The sequence below is a fragment of the Doryrhamphus excisus genome, chromosome 18, assembly GCF_030265055.1.
Source record: "Doryrhamphus excisus isolate RoL2022-K1 chromosome 18, RoL_Dexc_1.0, whole genome shotgun sequence".
Lineage (NCBI taxonomy): Eukaryota > Metazoa > Chordata > Actinopteri > Syngnathiformes > Syngnathidae > Doryrhamphus > Doryrhamphus excisus.
The window spans coordinates 14,141,752-14,159,436 of record NC_080483.1 but is presented as its reverse complement, the minus strand read 5'-3'; the positions used below and the strand labels follow the sequence as shown (position 1 = coordinate 14,159,436).

The following is a 17,685-nucleotide window of genomic DNA, read 5'->3' as shown; positions in this document are numbered from 1 at the left end:
CAGTTTTGAACATATAGTGTTGCCCCCCCCCCCCCCGATTTATGTTTTTGCATGTTTGTCACTAAAGTTCAAATATAAATAAATTACAATTACAACATAAATGCAATTTTTTAAATGATCCAAGCCTTATTGGTCCTGTGTGAAAAAGTGATTGCCCCCGAAACCTAATAACCGGTTGGAGCACCCTTAGCAGCAACAACTGCAATCAAGCGTTGTGCACCACTGTGGAGGAATTTTGACCCATTCATCTTTACAGAATTGTCATTCAGTCACATTGAAGGGTTTTCCAGCATGAAGCGCCTTTTTAACGTCATGCCACCGCATCTTAATAGGATTCAGGTCAGGATTTTTGACAAGGTCGCTCCAAAGTCTTTGTTTTGTTTTTCTTCAGCCATTCAGAGGTGGTCTTGCTGGTATGTTTTGGATCATTGTCCTGCCGCAGAACCCGAGTTGGTTTCAGCTTAAGGTCACAAACAGCCTGACATTCTCCTTCAGGTCCTTAAGCAGCAAAACAGCCCCTGACCATCACACTACCACCACCATATTTTACTGTTAGTGTGATGTTCTCACGGCTCAAATGGCTCCCGCTGTGGTTTGCTAGAGTCCCAAAACTTTAGAAATGGCTTTATAACTTTTTCCACTTGATAAATCAGTTAAGTTTAAAAGTGGCTGCAATCAATTTTTCACACAAGGCCGTCTCGGTGTGGATTTTTTTTCTTTTCTTAATAATACAAAATTTAAAAACTCAAATTTGGTGTTCGGTTCTGTTGTCATTGATATTTATAGTTTGATGATATGAAACATTTAAGTGTGACAAACATGAAAACACTTTTTCACACTATCTTCCGAAAAAAATGAATGCTTAATAATTCATCTTTGAGCTTTATTAACATTTTGAATTGAACCACGCATTATTATTATTATTCAGTAATTCTATGCCCCCTCATAAATATAACTTGACTCGTCTGCTTTAAGTTCTTTTAACTAACATTTCTTTGTGTAATTTAACAAGACAAGGCCAGGGTCGCAAAGGCATGCTTGGAATATTTTGGTGTAAAACGCGCAACACCGGATATCTCTGACCGCACATACAACATCTCATAGAAAGTAACTGTCCCAATACTTTAGTCCATGTGTCCAATGCTAACAACATTAGCTTTTTTCTGCGTGTCACTTACATGTCAGTGTCACATACTTCACCACCTTGCTTAGAGGCGATGGGGCTGACACTCAAGGTTGTGTTGGCTCTGGTTGTGTTGTGATGCATTCAAGCTCATACTTAATTAATATTGCCAAAGTAGACATAATCCAATAGAATCAAGAATAACTAATGTTAGCTTTGCCTGTGTAATAGATATCTGCTGTTGTGGCTGTGAGTTTAGTATAAATAAATCATAATAATAATACATTTTATTTGTATAGCGCTTTTCAAAATACTCAAATACACTTTACAGAAGAATGGAGTTGAATCAAAGCAAGTAAACAAAGTAAAATATACATTAAAATACAACATTCATTCGTTAATACACAGTTAAAACGGGGCGAGTATGTTGCTAAACCTCACTCCCTGACACCTTAAGAGCTGTGCCTTGCCTTGCTCATTGGAACTCAAGTTTATTAGGGACCATATTCCAGAGTCAAATTACATGCCGAGTACTATAAATGTGTACATGTTGGCAGGTGAAAATACAATGAATACAATAACAATGAAAATACTTCCGGGCGGCACGGCGGTCGAGTGGTTAGCGCGCAGACCTCACAGCTAGGAGACCAGGGTTCAATTCCACCTCCTCTGTGTGGAGTTTGCATGTTCTCCTCGTGCATGCGTGGATTTTCTCCGGGTACTCCGGTTTCCTCCCACATTCCAAAAAAAAACATGCTAGGTTAATTGGTGACTTCAAATTGTCCATAGGTATGAATGTGAGTGTGAATGGTTGTTTGTCTATATGTGCCCTGTGATTGGCTGGCGACCAGTCCAGGGTGTACCCGGCCTCTGGCCCGAAGACAGCTGGGATAGGCTCCAGCACCCCCCGCGACCCTCGTGAGGAAAAAGCGGTAGAAAATGAATGAATGAAAATACTTCCTGCCTCTACCTGCCCCCCCCCCCCACAGTTCACCCCGCCCCACTATTTGAAAAGCACTGTCACAAGCAACATAGCGCTAACAATCTGTGAAATGGAACAATCTTTGATCTGTTCACACTTTTTTATTTTTTATGACACGTTTATCTGCTAGCGTGACGGCGTTGACAGCCACCATGTGACCTCATTCTTGCCACACAAACACACACAGCAAGATGTGCGTTCCAGTGCGTACCACCCGTTGTCGTAGCAACATATAAAAACAAAACCAGTGGTTGGCTCCGTGTTGGGGGGGCTGACTTCCTTGTGTCATAAAATCCTGAACGCGGTCAGTATGGATTCCTTAGTTAGGGATTGCTCACCTCCTGTTGACATAATCCTTATGATAAGAGTCATGAGGAACTTTGTGCTGTCAAGCTAGTGGATGTTAGCGGTGGGAACTGTAAAACACAAAAAAATGTCCTAGCTAACCTGCTTAAGCTTGCCGATGTCACTTTTGTGTTGACATTTTAGCGGAGCTGTAGTTTTGACTGAAATGAACAAAGCATTATTAGAGCCCTGTAGACATGACAAAACACGACTATAGTCACATTTATACTCTTTTTATTTACAACATATTGCGCAACTGCAGGGTCTTGTGACACATGCTAACTCGCAAACTAGAGAGCTAGCGACCTAAACGGTAGCCTCCAAGTTATTTCCTTTAAACTTAAAAAGCCCAAAACTTACCACTTCCACACGGATAGGGAGGATAACTATTAAGTTATTTAACCTTTAACCTTTAACATGAACATTAATCAAACGTAATAATTCCTTTAAACTTAAATAGCCAAAAATTTACCACTTCCACACGGATAGGGAGGATAACTATTAACAGTTATTTAACCTTTAACATGAACATTAATCAAACGTAATAATTCCAAACTTAAATAGCCAAAAACTTACCACTTCCACACGGATAGGGAGGATAACTATTAACAGTTATTTAACCTTTAACATGAACATTAATCAAACGTAAGAATTCCTTTAAACTTAAATAGCCAAAAACTTACCACTTCCACACGGATAGGGAGGATAACTATTAACAGTTATTTAACCTTTAACATGAACATTAATCAAACGTAATAATTCCTTTAAACTTAAATAGCCAAAAACTTACCACTTCCACATGGATAGGGAGGATAACTATTAACAGTTATTTAACCTTTAACATGAACATTAATCAAACGTAATAATTTTTTCTGGGTACATGATACCATACAGCATCCATATCAAACTTGCGCGGGCCGCAGTAACATTAAACTTTCAAGGCGGGGGCCTCAAACTAGTGTCCCGCGGGCCGCGTGTTTGAGACCCCTGGTGTAGTGTGTCTGCAGTACACGCAGTATAAGCGCCTGCTTGTTGAAAGTAAAAACACATTGTCGTGACAATGACAAGAAAATGCTCCCAGCTTTCAAGTCTTCAAAAAGGGACTGTTCTTTTTTTTTTTTTTTAATGCTTTGATTTGTGATCAAGTCACAAGCTGCCGTTTGCCTCGCAGCCTTTTAGAGGAGAATGAAATCTTTTGAGTGTGTTGCGCTTGAGTTGCTCCACTTTTTTTTTTTTTTATTGTGAAACACGTTCAGCTCATTCAGGTGTGACTGGTCAAAGTTCGTGTGTGTAACATGAGTGTCGAGACTCGCTGTTTGGGTCTCTTGTTGCTTTCGTCGTCCCGCTGCAGCTCTTTGTGCAATGCTTAAAGCGACAATGACTACTTTGACATTTCGGCAAATAAACATGTCCTCCTTTTGTAGTTTTTCCCACAAGAAGACATCCTGTAAGCTAAACAGCTTTTTATTAAGACTGAGGAGGCCATATTGTTGACTGCTAATCAAGATTTCACCACTTAATTAGGACGCCATATTGTCATAAAATGCTGATGTCGAAGGTCAAGTTCATTGTAACAATAAACACTTCATTGTTAGTGTTAGCATCCTTATGTTAGCATTCTCATGTTACTGTATCCACTTAGTAATGCTGTACTAATGTTTATGTACCAGTATTTTTTTTTTATGTGTATTTTAACTCTGTGTTTTGACTTTTGTGAAGCACTTTGTGACTTCTATCTGAGAAAGGTGCTATATAAATAAAACTTACTTACTTACCTACTTACTTAAAATCCTTAACCTCAAATTATTGATTTTATCATCATTATTAGCTAGCCCTTACATCAACACCACTACTTTAGCATTGCATCTACTTACAATTTGTTAGCTCCCTTGTGTTAGCCTTCTTAGATACTGTTTTGCACAACCTTATATTTTTTAATAATAATACATTTTATTTGTATAGCACTTTTCAGAGTACTCGAAGATGTTTTACAGTAGAGAAAAAGAAAAAAATATTTAAAAATTATTTTAAAAAATCAAAAAAATTTCACTTCATCATTATGGCTAACACTGACTGACTATAGTATCCCGAGCTAACATTTGTTAGCGCATTGACGTTTATGGCGTTAGTTGAGTTTCCTTATGTTTACATTCCAACTTTAGCATGCTAATGCTAGTTATTAGATCAATATGCCTATTTTAGCATTCTATATACTATGTAATAGTATATATATAATAAAAATAATACATAATATATAATATGTATGAATGTGAGTATGAATGGTTGTTTGTCTATATGTGCCCTGTGATTGGCTGGCCACCAGTCCAGGGTGTACCCCGCCTCTCGCCCGAAGACAGCTGGGATAGGCTCCAGCACCCCGCGACCCCCGTGAAGATAAGCGGTAGAAAATGAATGAATGAATGAATGAATGAATGAATATTATGTATATATAATAGTATATTATATATAATATAATATAGTATATAATAGTATATCATTTATGTTAGTGTCTCTACATTTATGGCGCTAGTTGAGTTTCCTTATGTTTACATCCCAACTTTAGCATGCTAATGCTAGTTATGAGATCAATATGCCCATTTTAGCGTTCTATATACTATATAATAGGAAATGTACATAATAGTAAATAATAAAAATTATATATAATATTATGTGTGAATGGTTGTTTGTTTATATGTGCCCTGTGATTGGCTGGCGACCAGTCCAGGGTGTGCCCCGCCTCTCGCCCGAAGACAGCTGGGATAGGCTCCAACACCCCCCCTCGACAATGAATGAATGAATGAATATTATGTATATATAATAGTATATTATATATAATATAATATATATAGTATATAATAGTATATCATTTATGTTAGTGTCTCTACATTAGCATTTTTGTTCCCGTATCTACTTCAGCACATTATGCTAGTTTCTCACTTTTATCATTATTAGCACACCCTTACTTTAGCATTAATGCATTATTTATGTTACTGTCCTGATGTTTGCATTGCTATGTCACTATTTACTATAGCTTCCATATTCCTTAAATTTAGCATCATCTTTATCATCACTGTTGGAGTTCATGCATCTTCCACAAGCATCTTTCTTTACTTTAGCATCATTTGTTTCTTTAGCATTCTTGTGTTTTTACGGGTGAAAGCGGCTTTGCAAAGAAAAAGTGGTCATCTGCTCGTGATGACATCATAACCTGGGTGAGGCTGTGTGTGCATATGCTGTGTAATGACAGGGCTCACGTCTGAGTCATGTGGCTTAGCGACGTTGTGGTGATACGTGTTCGTCATGCGGTGATGTCATCAGCGGAGGGTCACACTTGGGACTCCCCCACTATGTTTAAATTGAGCAAAGGGCCTGAGGCGTCACATGACTCTGATGGTAAATGTTCTTTAGCTCCAGCGATGTTTCACTCTGCTTTCCTATTCTGGGACTAGTTGTTGGAGTTGCATTAAAAGGCAAGTGGTCCCAGGACGCAGTCTTGTGGGACACCAATGCTAATTCATTTGGAGCTCAAACCACAAACTTTTTCCACACAGAAACTCTGCAAAATTGCTGTAAAAAAGATGTACAAATGTCAGCGTTTACCATTCTGTGTGAAAGGGGCTGGAAGGTTTAATTAGTGTTGGGAGTTGCATTAAAAGGCAAGTGGTCTTAGGACGCAGTCTTGTGGGACACCGATGCTAATTCATTTGGAGCTCAAACCACAAACTTTTTCCACACAGAAACTCTGCAAAATTGCTGTAAAAAAGATGTACAAATGCCAGCTTTTACCATTCTGTGTGAAAGGGGCTGGAAGGTTTAATTAGTGTTGAAGTGTGAGTGACATAACATAACGTCCTGTGTCACATATAAGACATGTTTGGAATGTCTCATCTTTACTGATTTTATTTGGGACATTGAACATTCACACACATTTTTTGTGTTTGTTTTGCTGCAAAAAAATGGAAATGATGTCATCACGTTGTTTCTATTTCTGTGTTTATTTGGGCTTAATTTGTGTGTTTTGGTGGGGGGGTGGTGCATTTCGGGGGTTGGGTGGTTTATGATGTCACTCTTGTGGAATGTGTGTGTGTGTGCGTTGTAGGTCAAATACACACACAGTAGTAGCTCAGTAGCTGCACATCTTGTTCAGTCAGCAGCACTCGCTGAAGTTGAGTAGAGTGAAACATGCTTCCATGTTGGTCTCTCCAAAAGTCTCTTTAGTACTAGAGTTGTCTTAAATCACTGAATCACTCGCTAAATATGGCAACAAAGTTACTAACCTGGCAACACTGAAACAGCTAGCATCAAATCTACTTGTGGCAGTCCAATGTTTTAAAATAATGTATTGGAAGTGTGTTGTCCAAAATCTAGGCTAATACTAGTTAGCGTTGTTCATCCGTGCACAAGGGTGTGGCACCAAGAAGCGCTAATCTTGAGCTATGAGAAAACTCACAGCTTATCAACCCATCAGAAATCGCAGGAGGTCATTCCTCAATATAAACGTCTGACTGTCATCTTAGATAGGAGGCTAAAATCATCACACATCAACTTAACACTCAAAAGCTAAATATTACAAAAATGGAGAGCAGTGAAGGATACAAATTCAACCAATTCATACATGTTGGCAGGTCTGCACTACAGGCCCCCCTGCCCCCCCCCTCTTTGTGGGTTTTTTTTTTTATATATATATACTCCGGTTTTTCATCTATGGTGTGGCTCCAATCTTGAGCTATGAGAAAACTCACAAGCTTATCAACCCATCAGAAATCGCAGGAGGCCATTCCTCAAAATAAAAGTCTGGCTCACTGTGTCATCTTAGATAGGCGGCTAAAATCATCACACATCAACTTAACACTCAAAAGCGAAATATGGAGAGCAGTGAAGGATACAAATTGAACCAATTCATACATGTTGGCAGGTCTGCACTAATATTGAAGGGCCTCCCTGCCCCCCCTCCCTTTGTGTTTTTCTTTTTGGACATATACTCTGGTTTTTCATTTATTACTTTTTCACTCATTAATACTTCCTGTAGGGCAGAAGGTGTGCCACACTGATAAGAGAGGCATTTTCTTCCAACCCCGTTCTTATCTCCGTCCCACACTTTCTCTTTCACCTTGAACACATTCACTCGTATTCCTTCCCACCCGCACATAAATGTCTCCATGGTGTTTAGTGGTTTCCATAGCAACAGCTCAAACAAGTTGTTCGGCAGTGGCTTCTGGGACGCTCCAATGGTGGGTTTTAACGGGCTGGGCCGACCTCCAGCGTCCTCTGTGGATGCTTCTGTGTGTGTAAATCTTTCAATGGATAAGGAGGAGTTGGCCATTGTACATTCATGGTTTCGGTCCGTAGCAAGTAATGTGAATGGAAGAGCAAACGTTGCAAATGGTCACAATGCCGTAGGGTACAGCCCTTGCATTTAAGCAAACATGTTATAATATATTCTAATAGCTTCCACAGCAAAGGAACCTTTTGGAGGTGGAGAAAACTGCATGAAACCTGTCACAGTTCGTGTGGGAAATGGAATTAATCTTCCCCTCCATGAACCACAGCACTCGTGCAGCCCCCCTGGTGCTCCCAATTCAGCGGGAAAGAATGAAAGTGATTGAGAGATGAAAAAATGTTTTTTATTTGTTTTGTTTTTTATTGTCCCTTGACACAATAGTGTCATAATAGTGCTTAGATCAGGGGTCTCAAACACGAGGCCCGCGGGCCAAATGTGGCCCGCAGGACCCCACCTTGATATGAAAGTTTAATATTAGTGCGGCCCGCGCAAGTTTGATATGGATGCTGTATGGTATCATGTATCCAGAAAAAATTATTACGTTTGATTAATGTTCATGTTAAAGGTTAAATAACTGTTAATAGTTATCCTCCCTATCCGTGTGGAAGTGGTAAGTTTTTGTCTATTTAAATTTTAAAGGAAATAACTTGAAGGCTACCGTTTAGGTCGCTAGCTCTCTAGTTTGCGAGTTAGCATGTGTCTTAAGACCCTGCAGTTGCGCAATATGTTGTAAATAAAAAGAGTATAAATGTGACTATAGTCGTGTTTTGTCATGTCTACAGGGCTCTAATAATGCTTTGTTCATTTTAATCGGAAAAAAATAATTTGTCTACCCACCAACTATATGTGGTTTCTTAAGTTTTTATTATTATTATATTTATTTATTACTGATTGATTGATTTTCTTTATTCTTGATTTGTTTATTTATTTTTTATCTTATTTTGTGCAGAAAAATAAAAATTAAGATATTTGAGAACAGTGGAATGTTTTATCAGAGCTTTTATTGTAGAAAATCGGAACCAAAGCACTGAAAAAGTTTGTATATTTTTCTGTTTTTAATAAATGCGTTTTTTTTTTTTTTTGGAAAACCTGATGCGGCCCAGACCCTAGCTCCAGTGGCCCCCCAGATAAATTGAGTTTGAGACCCCTGGCTTAGATACTGTATCCACGGTTTCATTTCAAATCCACGGTGTGTACAGAACATCATTAACAGTGTCCAAATACTTCTGTAGCGGCTGTGTTGTGTTCATGCTCTCATTGTTGGTGTTTGTCAGAAAGGTGGTCTTGCGTCCTTGAGCTGTGCAGCTGCTGCCTTTTGCTGTCCGCAAAACACAATTAAAAGCAAATTGTTGCATTCTGTCTTCCTGCCACCTGTGTTGCGCAACAAGCAACGGTACCTCTTCTAGAACTGGCTGTATTGTACTCCAGTAAGTAGTCCCCGAGACTAAAGTTTCACATCCGCGTTGTTGGCTTGAGTTTGTTGAAAGTGAGCTCAATGTTTGTTTTATTAGCTGGCGGCCGGCTTGCGCTAAGACAGGTGCTAATCCTCCTGGGTTCCTCCTGTTAATGCTAGAACAACAGCAGTTCCTGCAGAGGCGCTTGAGCCCAAAATAAGCAGAGCACAGGCGCTACTTTGTGGCTCGCACGTCTTCACAAGGAAAAATGTCTACAAATTGGTTTGCTGTCTCATGTTTGTGTTGCGTCCCTTTCCGCACGTCATCCTTTGAACCAACAGTATGTCGAACATAAAACTGTCGGCAAGGACACACGGATGGTTTAAGCACAGACAGTGTGACTTAAACTTAGATTTATTAACACAGTAGCACACGATTGCTATTGATATAGGTTTGGCATTGCCAGTGATGAATTATATTAAGAAATATCGTATTTTCTGGACTATAAGTCGCTCCGGAGTATAAGTCGCACAAGGCCAAAAATGCATAATTATGTAGAAAAAAACATACATAAGTCACACTGGAGTATGTCGCATTTTTTGCGGGTAATTTATTTTCCAAACTACTTGACCGTAAACCGGATTTTCTGGATTTTCTATATATTTTTGTACTTTTTTTGTATGTATTTTATTTTAACGTATTTTCTATGCCAGAAATGCATAATTATGTAGAAAAAAACATACATAAGTCGCACTGGAGCATGCCGCATTTTTTACGGGTAATTTATTTTCCAAACTACTTGACTGTAAACCGTATTTTTTGGATTTTCTATGTATTTTATTTTTTTGTATGTATTTTTTTTGTATGTATTTTTTTGTATGTTATTTTAACGTATTTTCTATGCCAGAAATGCATAATTATGTAGAAAAAAACATACATAAGTCAAACTGGAGTATAAGTCGCATTTTTGCGGGTAATTTATTTTCCAAACTACTTGACCGTAAACCGTATTTTCTATGTATTTTTGTATTTTTGTTGTATGTATTTTATTTTAACGTATTTTCTATGCCAGAAATGCATAATTATGTAGAAAAAAACATACATAAGTCGCACTGGAGTATAAGTCGCATTTTTTGCGGGTAATTTATTTTCCAAACTACTTGACCGTAAACCGGATTTTCTGGATTTTCTATATATTTTTGTCCTTTTTTTGTATGTATTTTATTTTAACGTATTTTCTATGCCAGAAATGCATAATTATGTAGAAAAAAACATACATAAGTCGCACTGGAGTATAAGTCGCATTTTTTGCGGGTAATTTATTTCCCAAACTACTTGACCGTAAACCGTATTTTATATGTATTTTTGTATTTTTTTGTATGTATTTTAACGTAATTTCTATGCCAGAAATGCATAATTATGTAGAAAAAAACATACATAAGTCGCACTGGAGTATAAGTCGCATTTTTTGCGGGGAATTTATTTTCCAAACTACTAGACCGTAAACCGCATTTGCTGGATTTTCTATGTATTTTTGTATTTTTTTGTATGTATTTTATTTGAACGTATTTTCTATGCCGTAGTACTGTCAGTAGTACATGAGTCCATGTATGCGGGGATACGACACTAAAACCAAAATGTCACTTCTGATTTCTTCCCTCCAGATTCCAAAGCCATTGTGGATGGCAACCTGAAACTAATCCTCGGTCTGGTCTGGACTCTGATCCTGCACTATTCCATCTCCATGCCCATGTACGAGGGCGAGGATGACGAGGTAGTATCCTGCTTCTGCTTCGTTCCGTCATGCAGCAGAGGCTAACAATCGTCTGGTTTTGGGTTTTTTTTTCAGTCCGAGTCCAAGACCCCCAAGCAGCGTTTGCTGGGCTGGATCCAGCACAAAGTCCCAGACCTGCCAATCACCAACTTCAACCAAGACTGGATGACGGGAATGGCGCTGGGAGCGCTGGTGGACGGCTGTGCGCCAGGTACTTTTAAAACATAAGCCAATAAAACAGAACAGCTGATACTTACTTTGGAGAGGCGGGGTATTACATCCTGGACTGGTGGCCGGCCAATAACAGGGCACATATAGACAAACAACCATTCACACTCACATTCATACCTATGGACAATTTGGAGTCGCCAATTAACCTAGCATGTTTTTGGAATGTGGGAGGAAACCGGAGTACCCGGAGAAAACCCACGCATGCACGGGGAGAACATGCAAACTCCACACAGAGATGGCCAAGGGTGGGATTGAACTCGGGTTTCCTAGCTGTGAGGTCTGCGTGCTAACCACTCGTCCACCGTGCAGCCCAAAGACAAAACAAAACAGCCAAAAACGTACCACTTCCACACGCAATAGGAGGAGAACTTCTTTTCACTCTATCATGTTGGACATGCTGGAGCCTATCCCAGCTGTCTTCGAGCGAGAAGCGGGGTACACCCTGGACTGGTGGCCAGCCAATCACAGGGCACATATAGACAAACAACCATTCACACTCACATTTGGAGTCGCCAATTAATCTAGCATGTTTTTGGAATGTGGGAGGAAACCGGAGTACCCGGAGAAAACCCACGCATGCACGGGGAGAACATGGAAACTCCACACCGAGATGGCCGAGGGTGGGATTGAACTCGTGTTTCCTAGCTGTGAGGTCTGTGCGCTAACCACTAGTCCGCCGTGCAGCCCTCAAAATTTATTCTCCCTAAAAATGTTGGTCAAGTTATACAACTAGTGTGTTTAATGTAGGGAATATAATGTCCATCTGGCAACCCAGGCTCAGTATTGATTCGACTTAAAGCTGTTCAGGAAGTGATATGTATTTGTATTTTTATATGTGTTAACATTGTATGGTTTTTTGCAGGTCTGTGTCCAGATTGGGAGACGTGGGATCCAGTGAAACCAGTACAAAACGCTACTGAAGCCATGCAGCTAGCTGACGAATGGCTGGGAATCCCACAGGTTCGATTCCTGCTGAAATTGCTATTACTTTGACTCTACGTTATGTGCTTCTATTCGGTACCTCAAATGTTCAACGTTCTAACGCTCTAATGTACCGTATTTACATCACATTTACTGGTACGTGTAGGTGATTGCGCCAGAAGAGATCATCGACCCGCAGGTTGATGAGATGTCGGTGATGACCTACCTATCTCAGTTCCCCAAATCCAAACTAAAGCCAGGAGCGCCACTGAAACCCAAACTGAACCCCAAGAAGGCCCGTGCTTATGGACCAGGTACTCCACTTCACACATATTTACACGTTCATGTCATTCAAATCCGTGTTGCACTGTGACAGTTCTACATACGTCCACTCACTCGCCCAATCGACTGCGTTGGTTTCAGCTCCGCTCCCATGTTGAAGTACCATTGATAGCCCAGAAGTGTGCCAAAATGTTTGCATAGCTTCCTTGTTCTTGTACTTTACAATGATGTTTGCTAATGGAATTGCAAAACAAATACTTGCTCAGAGGAAGTTTCTTCTGAACACACTTCCTAAAAGGCCATCTGGTGGCTGCTGGGACGACTGGGAACACTGGTGTGTCTTACAATGACAGGAAGTCTGTGCCTGAGAAGGAAATCTACGGACACCAAAAACATCATTGGGTCAAAAAAACAAATGTGACCGCCGTTAACCAATGCTTGAAAGTTGGCCTCTTGTTCCTCTGCAGGTATTGAACCAGCGGGGAACAGGGTGCTCCGCCCTGCTGTGTTCACAGTGGACACTTTCAGCGCCGGGCAGGGCCAGGTCACCGTTTATTTGGACCAACCAGACGGCACTAGAGAGGAGGTTAGCATCTTAATCCCTTCATTCTTGTCGCCATGGTGATCGTAGGCATGCCCAGAAAGTAACACTGATGCTTTTTGAATATCTCAGCTGAAGGTGGAGCCCAATGAAGCCAAGAAGACCTATAACGTCTCCTACGTTCCTCAAGTGATGGGACCTCACAAGGTCAACTTTTTTTTTAGAATAATCACATGAGCTTTGTGTTCTCCATCTAAAAGGCCTCTGATTCCACATCCTAGGTGACGGTGTTGTTTGCAGGCCAGCCCATTCCTAAGAGTCCCTTTGAGGTCAACGTGGACAAGGCTCTGGGTGACGCCTCCAAGGTGGCCGTGAAAGGACCGGGAATTGAACCCATGGGCAACATTGCTAACAAACCCACGTACTTTGACATCTACACTGCTGGTGAGAGAATATGCTTGATACATTATTTTTGGACTCAACCACAGAGACTGGGAGGCCTCTTACTCGTACAAAATAAAAATAATAAATAAAATATTATATATAATATTATATATTTTATAATACATATATATTTTTATATATATTAATATTTTTTCCCCAATGCTAAAGTCACTGTCACTTTTTGCATATTAATTTTTACAGTGAGGTCGGACTTGATCGCCAGAACAACAGGCTTTTATTGCAGATTTGAATGATGACACAACAGGCACAATACTATTACATAGTATAACTATATAATACTGCAATATCAACTCTGAACCCCTGACATCATCCCTGACAAGAGGTGGAAGATGGCTGGACGGATGGATGTCTACTATATGAGTGTGATTGTGACTCTAGGGGTGTTATTTCATGACCAGGGGTCTCTAATAATGTTTTACATAGAAGGTTAAGAGTTTTTTTTATGATCTAATTATAATATTTGTTGTCTAAATATGGTTTCCTACTTGGCGGTAATTCACTTCCTGTAAAACAACAACAAAACAAGTTTGCAAAAATGGAGGATTGTGACTATAGGGGTGTTATTTCATGACCAGGGGTCTCTAATAATGTTTTACATAGAAGGTTAAGAGGTTTTTTTATGATCTATGTAATACTTGTTGTATAAATATGGTTTCCTACTTGGCGGAAATTCACTTCCTGGTAAACAACAACAAAACAAGTTTGCGCAAATGGAGGATTGTGACTATAGGGGTGTTATTTCATGACCAGGGGTCTCTAATAATGTCAACAGGGTATTTACATAGAAGGTTAAGATGTTTTTTTTATGATCTATGTAATATTTGTTGTATAAATATGGTTTCCTACTTGGCGGAAATTCACTTCCTGTAAAACAACAACAAAACAAGTTTGCGCAAATGGAGGATTGTGACTATAGGGGTGTTATTCCATGACCAGGGGTCTCTAATAATGTCAACAGGGTATTTACACGGAAGGTTAAGATGTTTTTTTATGATCTATGTAATATTTGTTGTATAAATATGGTTTCCTACTTGGCGGAAATTCACTTCCTGTAAAACAACAACAAAACAAGTTTGCGCAAATGGAGGATTGTGACTATAGGGGTGTTATTTCATGACCAGGGGTCTCTAATAATGTAAACAGTGTATTTACATAGAAGGTTAAGAGGTTTGTATGATCTATGTAATATTTGTTGTTTTAATATGGTTTCCTACTTGGCGGAAATTCACTTCCTGTAAAACAACAACAAAACAACAGCAAAACAAGTTTGCGCAAATGGAGGATTGTGACTATAGGGGTGTTATTTCATGACCATAGGGGTGTTATTTCATGACCAGGGGTCTCTAATAATGTCAACAGGGTATTTACATAGAAGGTTAAGATGTTTTTTGTGGTCTAACTATGTAATATTTGTTTTATAAATAAGGTTTCCTACTTGGAGGAAATTGACTTCCTGTAAAACAACAACAAAACAACAAGTTTCTGCAAATGGCGGTAATGCTGTGGTTGTGTATGTCTTGTATGTAGGGGCGGGCACAGGAGATGTGACAGTCATGATCAAAGACCCTCAAGGCCGTGACAACAGCGTGGAGGTGATGATCGAGGATAAGGGTGACAGCTTGTACCGCAGCACATATCGACCCACCCAGGCCGGCGTGCACATAGTCAGCGTCACCTTCGGAGGCGCCAACGTGCCCAGAAGTCCCTTCATGGTGGACGTAGGCCCAGGTGAGATGGCAGTTCTTTGAAGACAGCTCTGTTCTGTGACCCGACCAATCATTCTTCATCATTGTGTGGCGTGCAGCTTGTTTACCGGGCGCGTGCAGAGCAATGGGTCGTGGACTGCAGGCGACTGGTATGAGAGTGCAACAATTGGGTGACTTCCGGGTGGACACCAGGAATGCCGGCAGTGGAGAGTTGAAGATTGTGGTCAAAGATCCCAGTGAGTGCTGAGAGACTAACTAATACTGATACAAAGTTATGGAATAGGGAATAATAAGTTAGTTTTTTTTGTTTTTTTTCAGAGGGTAGCGAGGAGCGAGTGAAGCAGCTAACCAGTCAAGATGGCGTGCACTCCTTTGAGTATTACCCTATCAGTATCGGCAAATACACGGTCTCCATTGCCTGGGGCGGACAGCATATACCCAAGAGGTGAGCTGTGTGTGTAATGCAAACGGGATGGCCAAGAATCTGGTGTCATTTGGACCAGTTTTCTGCCTAAACAGGGTCCTGTTAAAATCCAAACTAAATAAAATTAGTGAATACGTCTGCATGTACTCAACTTCTGGACGGAATCAGTAGGCTCTATCCCAAATTGGATTCATAGTGCTCCAATTTTGTGACTAGAAGACACTTTTATTGGTTCAATGTTTTGTGCGTCATACAAGAAGTGAAGTTCTACCCACTGGGATACATTATGGCTGTCAATGACTGTGCATTTCTAGTTTAGTTACACTGTTTCGTTTAAATCTGGGCAGGTTCTCTTTGCTAGACGGACTTTTTTAATTTTAAACAAGTCAGGGCAAAGACAAACATGCTACATAGTCGGCTGCTGCGGGGGCCAGAGTGGAAGATGTGTCCTTTGGGGATTAACCCCCATTTTTGTGCCCCCCTCCTTTTGAGGTACAGGAAGTGAGACAGAATGTGAGTGGATTTTTAGATTGGATCTGGTTTTCATTCACAAACTTGACGTTGTTGACAGCTGCGGCACAGCACCAATAGCTACGCTAACTTCACCGGTTCAAGACAAAAGACTCGAAAAGGGCAACACACCCACTTTATAACACCGGTTTCCATTTAGGCTCCACCTGTAGTAACAATTCTTGTTGTTTTGTTCGCTTTCCGTGGTTACCACGTTACAGGTGACCTTGAATCCACACCCGATTGTGTGTTCAAACATGACTAAATGAATCAAATGAACCAAAATTGGATTTAATCTGCCTTTTAAAACATGCTAGTGTGAAAGCATCATTTTATAACACGGGTGGGAATCATCCACACCCGATTGTGTGTTCAAACATGACTAAACAAATCAAATGAAGTAAAATTGGATTCATTCTGCCTTTTAAAACATGCTAGTGTGAAAGCATCATTTTTATAACATGGGTGGGAATCATCCACACCCGATTGTGTGTTCAAACACGAATCAAATGAACTAAAATTGGATTCAATCTGCTTTTTAAAACACGCTAGTGTGAAAGCATCATTTTATAACACCGGGCGGGAATCATTCACACCCGATTGTGTGTTCAAACATGACTAAACAAATCAAATGAAGTAAAATTGGATTCAATCTGCCTTTTAAAACATGCTAGTGTGAAAGCATCATTTTTATAACATGGGTGGGAATCATCCACACCCGATTGTGTGTTCAAACACGAATCAAATGAACTAAAATTGGATTCAATCTGCTTTTTAAAACACGCTAGTGTGAAAGCATCATTTTATAACATAGGTGGGAATCATCCACACCCGATTGTGTGTTCAAACATGACTAAATGAATCAAATGAACTAAAATTGGATTCAATCTGCCTTTTAAAACATGCTAGTGTGAAAGCATTTGATAACATAGGTGGGAATCATCCACACCCGATTGTGTGTTCAAACATGACTAAACGAATTGGATTCAATCTGCCTTTTAAAACGTGCTAGTGTGAAAGCATCATTTTATAACATGTGTGTCAATCATCCACACCCGATTGTGTGTTCAAACATGACTAAACAAATTGGATTCAATCTGCCTTTTAAAACATGCTAGTGTGAAAGCATAATTTTATAACATGTGTGTCAATCATCCACACCCGATTGTGTGTTCAAACATGACTAAATGAATCAAATGAACCAAAATTGGATTCAATCTGCGTTTTAAAATATGCTAGTGTGAAAGCATCATTTTATAACACGGGTGGGAATCGAGGAAAAGGATCTGCTTTCCAGATAAGGACTTCTTGACTGAACTGTCTGGAAAAACCTGCACTAAATGTTGATTTTCAAATATGCTACAGGCCAAAGCAAGCAAGCTGGTACAATGCTAGTTATTGCCGCTACATGGGGGCGTGCAGCTCGCTGGAGTCAATTAGAATGTTCACAAAATGGGTTGTAAAAAGTTTGCAGCGCTGAGCTGAGTATTTAGTGGAAACAATAAATCAATTTCTGGCATATACTGTACATTTATAATGTTTTGTGGCTGCATGTAAATAGTCTTGCTACAACCAGAGTCAGCCTGCCAATTTTGAGGCTTCTGTGGTTAAGGGACGCTTTCTATGTGAATGGGAATTGCATAAAGTGTGACTGGGGTGTGAACCGAGACTCACTCGTCCTGTTGTGTTATGTTGAAAGCGGTTGT

The 17,685-nt window shown here is 39.9% G+C and overlaps 1 protein-coding gene across 1 annotated transcript in view; it reads left to right on the top strand.

Annotated features, from left to right (window-relative positions):
* LOC131106038 (filamin-B) overlaps window positions 1–17,685 on the top strand; it is a 52,712-nt gene that overhangs the window by 2,257 nt on the left and 32,770 nt on the right. Inside the window, exons 2-11 of the mRNA XM_058054696.1 lie at window positions 10,790–10,899; window positions 10,975–11,110; window positions 11,993–12,090; window positions 12,218–12,365; window positions 12,801–12,919; window positions 13,007–13,081; window positions 13,156–13,318; window positions 14,867–15,067; window positions 15,144–15,281; window positions 15,364–15,490. Of these exons, the coding sequence (XP_057910679.1) occupies window positions 10,790–10,899; window positions 10,975–11,110; window positions 11,993–12,090; window positions 12,218–12,365; window positions 12,801–12,919; window positions 13,007–13,081; window positions 13,156–13,318; window positions 14,867–15,067; window positions 15,144–15,281; window positions 15,364–15,490 (1,315 nt within the window). The remainder of the gene's footprint in view (window positions 1–10,789; window positions 10,900–10,974; window positions 11,111–11,992; window positions 12,091–12,217; window positions 12,366–12,800; window positions 12,920–13,006; window positions 13,082–13,155; window positions 13,319–14,866; window positions 15,068–15,143; window positions 15,282–15,363; window positions 15,491–17,685) is intronic.